Below are 9,918 nucleotides of genomic sequence, written 5' to 3'. Positions count from 1 at the left end.
GTGTCTGCGTGTCCAGTCTCACGTCTTTATATCAGAAGCTAGTTAGCTAGCTAGCCAGCTAGTGGGCTATCCAGTCACCCAATTAGCCACCGTGGCCTGCTTCCACCAGTAGGGTGAATAGAACACTGAACTGGGTTGGGCTTGTGTGGGTTAGTTGCATACGGGGCGTTGTTCTTGTTTTAATTGAAACTCCATCTTCTTTTCACAGGACATCACCTCCAAGAATGAATGAAGTCACACACACGACAAGATGCATCCTTTCGCTGCCTCATCACCAGACCAATCACACACACACACACACACACACAAACACACACACAGACACACACACACACACACACACACACACAGACACACACACACACCCAGATGCATCCTTTCCGTGCCTCATCACCAGACCAATCTGATACCCAGTAGAGAAAGCAGCGCCCCTCGGGATGCTGTCGTGTGTTTGGAGGTTCGTGTGTGTCTGTGTGTGTGTGTGTGTGTGTGTGTGTGTGCGAGAGAGAGAGAGTGTTGATGTTGAATAAGAGAGCTTGCCTTTCTACCACACACACGTCTCTGCCGCTGAGGCACATGAGTGGATTTTAAATCCCATGGCCGTGAAACTGCATCCAATCAGAAGAGACGGTGATCTGGCCAAGCGTGCATTATGTTATATAATAAATGGCTGTGAAACTGCATCCAATCAGGAGAGACAATGCATTATGCTATATAATCCATGGCCGTGAAACTGCATCCAATCAGGAGAGATGGTGCATTATGCATTATAACCCATGGCCGTGAAACTGAAAGGCACCAAATTGCATCCAATCAGAAGTGACGGTGATCTGGCCCAGCGTGCGTTATGCTATATAACTGCATGGCGACGCCCACTCAGGAAGAGTGTTGATGACGTCATGGTGTTCAGGCGTGACAAACCGGCACGACGTGTGTGTGAGGTTGTGTGTGTGTGTGTGTGTGTGTGTGTGTGTGTGTGTGTGTGTGTGTGTGTGTGTGTGAGGTGGTTTGTGGCGCTCTGGGGTCAAGGGTCAGGTTCAGGGGTCAGCCACTTTGAGAAACCAACATGGCTGCCGTCTGTGCTGCTCCTCCCATCACCAAAATATTGTAATGACTTTTGTGACTGAGGAACTTTTTTAATGTTTTTAAAGATTTGTCCTCTAACGCTCTATCTACCCGGACTGCTCTGAGGCTGTGTGTGTGTGTGTGTGTGTGTGTGTGTGTGTGTGTGTGTGTGTGTGTGTGTGTGTGTGTGTGTGTGTGTGTGTGTGTGTGTGTGTATCTACCCAGACTGCTCTGAGTCTTTTTGGAGACGTTTTTTAAAAGTGCCATAATTATATTGATAGTTCTCCAGGCAGAGTGCCTTGGCATAGCACACAGGGCTAAACCTACAAGCGCATTACGGATTGAACAGGGATGGTGTCGTAATGAACACATTAATAAGGCCTGTTTAAAGGCTCATCAGGCCTCATGAAGCCTTAGAAGAGGATCTTCCTCTTCATCTTGAAGCTTATAAGAGGATCTTCATCATGAAGCTTATACAAGGATCTTCCTCTTCATCATGAAGCCTTATAAGAGCATCATTAAGCCTTATAAGAGCATCTTCATCATGAAACTTATAAGAGGATCTTCATCATGAAACCTTTTAAGAGAATCGTCAGGCCTTCCTCTGATGGCTTAATTGGTTAGGGTTAATTGGTAAGGGTTGTAGAACCTGATAATGTAATAATTTCCTGATAACGTAATAACCCTGATAATGTAATAAAAAAATCCCTCATAAGTCCCTAAAAGATGTAATAAAACCTGATAATGTAATAATATCCCAATAATGTAATAAAGTGCATTTCCCAATAATGTAACAATCGCCATACCAATAATGTAATAAAATGTTACATTAATTGGAAGTTATTACATTATCAGGTTAGCCTCAATTTTGCAGAACCTGATAATGTAATAAATTCCTGATATTGTAAAAACTTTGGTCAGTGCTGAAATGTTGGGACACCAGTTATTCAGACCAAGTAGTGATGCTGTGTAGACAACCACCCACTATTGTTTTGCTCATATTTTGATCCCAATGGTATAGGCCTTTAGCCTCGCAAGCCAAACCTGTACAGCAAGAAGCTGTACAAGGGTCTGGCACAACATGATTTTCAGTGTGGGCGGGATTAACGGTTGTCTGTTAAGTTGCCTCTGCACGCAATGCCACACAATAGGAATGGCGCTGCAACCAATCCGAGCGACTGACGAATGACAAAAGACGATTTGATTGGCCTGGTACAGTGTAATTTTTAAGGGACATTGCCACACAAAATCAAATGAGAATTTGATATAAATCAAATAGCGAAATGTCAGCTATTGATGATCAATGAGGACTTAGAAACTCAATGTTCTATGTGCCCATTAGCTGCCGGTCTATAACATACCAAAATGTTCTCATTATTTCTCTATTAGTTGATTACCACTGAATATCCCTTTCACCATTGTAAAAATTGTGCATTTGCAATCATATAAAATATATACTGTATCTGCTAATAGTGAAGCAGCAGGTCTCTGGACAGATTCACTGTTTGGACCTCTGAAACTGGAGACCTGATGCTACAGCACCAACCAAAGTTATTACAATATCAGGTAATTATTACATTATCAGGTTTTGCAAAATTGAGGCTAACCTGCACTTTATTACATTATCGGGGTATTATTACATTATCAGGTTTTATTACATCTTTTAGGGACTTATGAGGGATTTTTTATTACATTATCAGGGTTATTACATTATCAGGAAATTATTACATTATCAGGTTCTACAAGGGTTAATTGGTAATGGTTAGGGTTGATTGGCTCTGATCCATTGGTTTAGCCAGCAGGAAGGGTACATTAATGCCTTGTGATTGTGAGAGTCAGTAGAGAGAATAATAATAGTCATAATAATGAGTGTAATTGATGTTTGTGAGAATTTGAAATTTCTCCACAAGCTGCAGTTGATTCTGGCTCTGATCCGGCTCTGATCTGGCTCTGATCCGGCTCTGATCTGGCTCTGATCTGGGTTAGGGTTAGTGAGAGGCTGGACTTCAGCCATATTTTTGCCACAGTCTGTACTGTATTTTTTATCACTTTTCATACTGTGTGTGTGTGTGTTTGTGTGTGTGTGTGTGTGTGTGTGTGGGTGTTTGTGTGTGTGCATGTTGATATTTAAACACACACCCTGTGTTTAAATATCAACATGCACACACAAACACAGCTTAATAAAAAAACATATGTTGGGTGTGTTGGCATTGACCTACAAAAGACACATATGTTGGGTGTGTTAGCCTTGAGCTGCATAAGACACATATGTTGGGTGTGTTAGCATGTGTTAGACACATATGTTGGGTGTGTTAGCCTTGAGCTACATAAGACACATATGTTGGGTGTGTTAGCATGTGTTAGCCTTGAGCTTTATAAGACACATATGTTGGGTGTGTTAGCCTTGAGCTATATAAGACACATATGTTGGGTGTGTTAGCCTTGAGCTACATAAGACACATATGTTGGGTGGGTTAGCCTTGAGCTACATTAACTCTGTAGCCATGACTGTCTTAGCCCAGTGAGGCTTTTACATACTCTTAGCTAGCAGTGTTGGTTATGCTTTATGTGCTCTATGGGGTAAGTTAGCCGGCTGGGTTAGCGCTAGAGTTAACAGGCTGGGTTAGCGCTAGGGTTAGCAGGCTGGGTTAGCCCTAGGTAAGCAGCGTAAGACTGCTCAGGGCTAAGGTTACGTGCGAAATGTAATAGGTTACAGATTACTAGTTACCCTGTTCAAAAAGTAATAAGTAATTGAACTATTTTAGTTACTGAATCAAAGTAATGTAACTTAATAGGTTTGATTACTTTCGACTGTCTTGATTGGCAGATGAGAAGCAGTGCAAACTCAAAAAGAACCAATTAAAAATTGTGAAAAAAACAGAACATACTGCCAAATGAACGAAGCCTGTCTATACGGCGGAAAGATGGAAAGCAACTTAATTAATGTTATATTCTACATATAAGATTTAACGCTTTTTACCAAAACGAATATATTTGGATGTTAACCCTTTGTAAACACCAACATGTTGATTAGTAACTGTAATTGAATTACATATTTTTCTCTGTAACTGCAGAGGATAACAATGACATTTATATCTTTGTGTGGTGTTTTGTTTGTCTGGGAAGTCCCGCCCCTCTTCTTCCGGCCAATTTGATTTTGCCTTCAGAAGTGGGTCTGGCAAACTTGCTATACAAGTTTAGTTCAGCATTGTAAGGATCCTTGGAGCCAATCACACACACACATTGGCTACCTGGCGCGCCATTGGCGGATTTAAACTAACCACGGCTACGTAACAAAAGCTTCGGCAAAGAAAGTTTTTAAACATTGGACATGGTGGCCGCCGAAGCACCGCAAAACTTCGATAAGGCAAGTTTTCTTTGAAAACAGAACAGAAACTTGCCCTGGAACAATTCATACAGAAAAAATATGTGTTTGCTTTATTACCGATCGTTGAATCGTTGTATAGTATCGTTGGTCTGATTGGTTAAAGGCGTGTCCAATTACGTGACTGAAGTGGACCGCTGTTGAGTAGTTCGCAAGACCAACTGAGCAAATGAAATGCAGTGAAGGGGCGGGGATTTCCCAGACAAGTGTTTTGTGGGTTATAAGACCACTATAAGGCCTACCTGCCATAAGGTGTCCACCAGGGGGCACTGTTAGGCTTACCTGTTTTCTTAACGGCATGTACGGCCCACAGCATAGGCAGGGTCGGGGTGGGGTCAGGTCGGGGTCACGGCGGGGTCACAGCCTGTGTAGAACTAACCATAGGCATAGAATAATAATTCTATGTCTGTGGTGCCGAAGCTAAGAGCCAAACCTTAAAGCTGTAGGCGGAGACGCTCCAGCAACACTCACTTCCTGTCAGCAGGCTCATTTCCTGTCAGCAGGGAGGGGTTTAGAACGAGTAGCTTCAAGCTAACAGGAAGATGATTAAAGAAAACAGGAAACTGATTAAAGAAAACAGGAAGCTGATTCAGAATTGATTGTAAACTGATCGGCAGCATTGGAGCAGAGGGACACGCCCCCTCTGCAGTGAGACTTCCTGATTGGACAATCCTGTTATTACAAAGAAAATTGTGGCCTTCTGATTGGACGATTCCAGCCGCTAGTATAAGGTTTCAGCTCACAGCGTTTCTAAAGAGTGTTTTTGACTCGCAGACGATACACTCATGTTTACTTAAAGAGGTCATAAAAATGTACTCTGTAAGTGTCAGTTTGAATCTGTCTGAAAAATAAAATATTTTACACCAACAGAGTGTGTGTGCCAATATACTCTAAACTCTAATGTGTTTGTGTGTGTGAGTGCATGTGAGTGTGTGTGTGTGTGTGCCTTTATTGAACTGAGGGAAGATATGTGTGTTTGCTGCCACCTGCTGCATGACCTGTGGAGTGCACATTGACTTTTCCCTTTCCAGGAAGAGTTCACACACACACACACAAACAAACACACACACACACACACACAGTCATGTTTTTGTCCAACCACTGTATCAAATGAGATAAAGCTTTAAACATACATGTCCCTGGTGTAAGTCCTCCTGTAATTAAATGTCTGCGAGTGTGTGTGTGTGTGTCAGTAAGTGTGTGTGTGTGTGTGTGAATATGAGTATGTGATTGTGTGTGTGTGTGAAGGTATGTGTGTGTGTGGGTGTGTGCTCAGGATCCGTTAGGTAAACGGCTAAAAACAACAGAGGTCACAGAAAGGACACACAGACCACACTGATAAATAAACACATTTTTATTCATCCTTCAGTAGTCAGAACAGGTGTGTGTGTGTGCATGTGTAATAATCTACGCAAATGTCTTTGTCTGCCTCACACACACACACACACACACACACACACACACACACACCGGTGAGGAGCATGTCCAATTCTCGTCTACAATCTTTTCATTTATTCTTAATATTATTTACATGGATCACACCCGAAAGAATGGCAGTCTTAGAGGCAGTGTGTGTGTGTGTGTGTGTGTGTGTGTGTGAGAATGACAGTCTAAGAGGAAGTGTGTGTGTGTGTGTGTGTGTGTGTGTCAGAATGACAGTCTTAAAGGCAGTGTGTTTGTGTGTGTGTCATAATAACTAAGTCTAAAAAGGCAGTGTGTGTGAGTGTTGGTGTGTGAGAATGACAGTTTTAAAGGCTATGTGTGTGTGTGTGTGTTTGTGTGTTATAATGACAGTTTTAGAGTTATAATGACAGTTTTAAAGGCTCATATTTCCACTTCTGTGACTTTACACCCATTCTGCTCTGCCGGCATACAGTAGTGTGTGTGTGAGTGTGAGTGTGTGTGTGTGTGTGTGTGTGTTTGTGTGTGTGTGTGTGTGTGTGTCGGCTCTGCTGGCATACAGTAGTGTGTGTGTGTTTGTGTGCTCTGCCGGCGTACAGTAGTGTGTGTGTGTTTGTGTGTGCTCTGCTAGCATACAGTAGTGTGTGTGTGAGGGTCTGCCGGCATACAGTAGTGTGTGTGTGTGTGTGTGCTCTGCTGGCATACAGTAGTGTGTGTGTGTGTGTGTGTGTGTGTGTGTGTGCTATGCTGGCATACAGTAGTGTGTGTGTGTGTGTGTGTGTGTGCTCTGCTGGCATACAGTAGTGTGTGTGTGTGTGTGCTCTGCCGGCGTACAGTAGTGTGTGTGTGTGTGTGTGTGTGCTCTGCCGGCATACAGTAGTGTGTGTGTGTGTGTGTGTTTGTGTGCTCTGCCGGCATAGAGTAGTGTGTGTGTGTGTGTGTGTGTTTGTGTGCTCTGCCGGCATAGAGTAGTGTGTGTGTGTGTGTGTGTGTGTGCTCTGCCGGCATACAGTAGCTATTTACTGGAAATGAGACAGACACAAAGCATTCTGGGAAATGTAGTAAGTGGCACCAGAATCTCTCTAGTACATGAAGAGGATTTGCCTTTGAACAGCATTAAATATCTTCCTTATTAAAGGCATATAACACTGGATACTCTGTGTGTGTGCGTGTTTGTGTGTGTGTGTGTGTGTGTTATACGTGCTGGTCAGGGTGGTGTTTCTTCATGTGTATGCGTAGTTACTGTGTGTGTGTGTGTGTGTGTGTGTGTGTGTGTGTGTGTGTGTTATGCGTGCTGGTCTGGGTGGTGTTTCTTCATGTGTATGCGTAGGTACTGTGTGTGTGTGTGTGTGTGTGTGTGTGTGTGTGTGTGTGTGTTATGATGCGTGCTGGTCTGGGTGGTGTTTCTTCATGTGGATGCGTAGGTACTGTGTGTGTGTGTGTGTGTGTGTGTGTGTGTGTGTGTGTGTGTTATGATGCGTGCTGGTCTGGGTGGTGTTTCTTCATGTGGATGCGTAGGTACTGTTTCCCAGCGAAGCGTTTGGAGCAGAAGGAACACGGGTGCGGTCTCTCTCCGGTGTGGACCGTCTGGTGGGCGGTCAGGTGACCCGACTGGGTGAAGCGCTTGCCGCACTGGCCGCAGCGGAAGGGTCTCTCGCCGGTGTGTATGCGCGTGTGTGTGTCCAGGCTCTGGGCCGTGGTGAAGCTCTTCCCGCAGTACACACAGATGAAGCTGCGCTTGTGCGCGTGTGTGTGTGTGTGTGTGTGAGGCATGAGGCCCACGGAGGAGGAGGGGGGGCCGTAGAGAGAGGGGTGTGTGCCGCCGCCGCCGAAGCCGCCGGGGAGGCCGTGTGTGTGTGTGTGTGTGTGTGCGTGTGCGAGGGCGTGTGTGTGTGCGAGCACGGCCGTGCGGGAGCGCCAGTCGGCCACCAGCTCACACACACCGGCCTCCCTCTTCATACACACCCGGTCCAGGAAGGACAAGGCGTGGGAGTGTGTGTCGGTGTGTGTGTCGGTGTGTGTGTCGGTGTGTGTGTGTGTGTCTGCCAGGGTGTCTAGGTGTGGCTTCGTGTCTGAAGGAGTGTGCGTGTCTGAGAATGCGTCAGAGTGTGTGTGTGTGTGTCTGTCTGAAGGAGTGTGTGTGTCTGAGAAGGCGTCAGAGTGTGTGTGTGTGTCTGAGTCTGTGTGCACGTCAGAGTGGGAGTGTGTGTTATCCTCGTCCGTCTCCAGCAGTATGGCGGATGATGGGTCTAGTGCGGGGTGTGTGTGTGTGTCAGAGTGTGTGTGTGTGTCAGAGTCTGAACAGGAGTGCATTTGTGTGTCGAGGTTGGCTGAGCAGGAGTGTGTATATGTGTCCAAACTGTCTGAACGAGAGTGTGTGTGTGTGTGGAGGCGGTCTGAACGAGAGTGTGTGTGTGTGTCGAGGCGGTCTGAACCAGAGTGTGTGTGTGTGTCGAGGCGGTCTGAACGAGAGTGTGTGTGTGTGTCGAGGCGGTCTGAACCAGAGTGTGTGTGTGTGTCGAGGCGGTCTGAACGAGAGTGTGTGTGTGTGTCACCCTCTACTCTCTGGGCCTCTGAAAGAATCTCCTCAACATCTTCTCCCAAAGAATCCTGGGAAATGACATCACCACCGTCTCCATCTTTTCCTGCGTGCACACAAACACACACACACACACACACACACACACACACGTTTGAGAATCATAGGTTCAATCAGTGTATGTCAGGGACGTGGGTGAATCAGGTTGCATGTTGCTATGTGTGTAAATGTGTGTATAATCCAGATGTGTGTAAATGTGTGTGTGCCCAGATGTTTGTAAATGTGTGTGTACCCAGATGTTTGTAAATGTGTGTGTACCCAGATGTTTGTAAATGTGTGTGTACCCAGATGTGTGTAAATGTCTGTATGCATGTGACTGTCTAAGACTGTCCAGTGTGTAGGCCAGTCTCTGGGAGTGTGTGTGTGTGTGTGTGTGTGTCCAGTGTGTCAGTAAGTGTGTGAGTGAGTGACCAGTGTGTGTGTGTGAGTGTGTGTCCAGTGTGTCAGTAAGTGTGTGTGTGAGTGAGTGTGTGTCCAGTGTGTGAGTGTGTGTGTGTCCAGTGTGTACAGTGTGTCCAGTGTGTGTGAGTGAGTGTGTGTGTGTGTGAGTGTATCTGTCCAGTGTGTGTGACTGTGTGTGTGTCCAGTGTGTGTGAGTGTGTGTGTGTTCTGTGGCGATGAATTAACACACCTGTCCCATGGACTTCCTGTTGTTCCTGCTTAATCTGCACTGTGATTGGCTGACTCTCTTCCATATCACGTGACTGAAAAGCAGCATCAACCAATCAGGATCATTCACAATCTAACAGACTACTCGTACTGTTGAAGATGAAGTTCAGAACAATTCGACAGTGTTTTTGAGAGTGTAGTTTTTGTTTTCTGTGTAAAAGTCACTAACCATACACACACACACACACACACACACACACACACACACACTTACCATACACTCTGCCACTATCAATGCCTTTCCGCGAGCCTCGCGCATCAGCCCTTCCCGGCCGCGGGAATCACGCGCAGAGAGGGATTTATCCGCCGGGAGTCCTCCTCCGGCGCCGCGCGCGATGATGCTCTCTATCAGCTGCAGTTTCTGCCGCAGCTCATCGTTCTCCTTCTGGTGGCGCGAAATCTCTACATGAAGCACCGCGTAACCGTCATCCACGAGCTCGCATATCTCCGCCACCGCCGCGCGGGTCAGCGTATCCATGATGCTCGTGAGCTGGGAGTGGAACGTTCGGTAATTCGCCATTCTCACCGCCCCAAGAGGCTCGCGAGCCTGTCAGACCTTCCCAAGACTGAAGGAGAACGTTTAAAAAGATGTCACGCGCTCTAAATATACCTCACGGTTATTTTAATGGCCGGCAGTCGAGCCACTATATCAAGAACTGTCTGTGGAATAAACGTGATCGCCACAGTCGCTTTTCTCAATGTTATTGTTTTTTTTATTTCCGGTTTGTGATGCTACAGGAAGAATGTCGCCAAACTAAAAGTCTCATGTGGCTGCACGTATAGAACTAGTCCTAGCGAG

The 9,918-nt window shown here is 45.7% G+C and overlaps 2 protein-coding genes across 2 annotated transcripts in view; one reads left to right on the top strand and one right to left on the bottom strand.

Annotated features, from left to right (window-relative positions):
- tmem71 (transmembrane protein 71) overlaps positions 1–1,711 on the top strand; it is a 10,505-nt gene extending 8,794 nt beyond the window's left edge. Inside the window, exon 9 of the mRNA XM_080852933.1 lies at positions 209–1,711. Coding sequence (XP_080709059.1) covers positions 209–232 — 24 coding nt within the window. The 3' untranslated portion in view covers positions 233–1,711. The remainder of the gene's footprint in view (positions 1–208) is intronic.
- A 5,610-nt stretch (positions 1,712–7,321) lies between these two features.
- Positions 7,322–9,639, bottom strand: LOC308375705 (uncharacterized protein; the record flags this gene model as incomplete). The annotated part of the gene is made up of 2 exons (XM_080851889.1): positions 7,322–7,588; positions 9,334–9,639. 2 exons carry the CDS (start codon positions 9,637–9,639, stop codon positions 7,322–7,324), a joined length of 573 nt encoding a protein of 190 aa, XP_080708015.1.
- Between the last annotated feature and the right edge of the window lie 279 nt (positions 9,640–9,918).

The sequence above is a fragment of the Sprattus sprattus genome, assembly GCF_963457725.1.
Source record: "Sprattus sprattus genome assembly, chromosome: 15".
Classification (NCBI taxonomy): Eukaryota; Metazoa; Chordata; class Actinopteri; order Clupeiformes; family Clupeidae; genus Sprattus; species Sprattus sprattus.
This window is presented reverse-complemented; position numbering and strand designations above follow the sequence as displayed.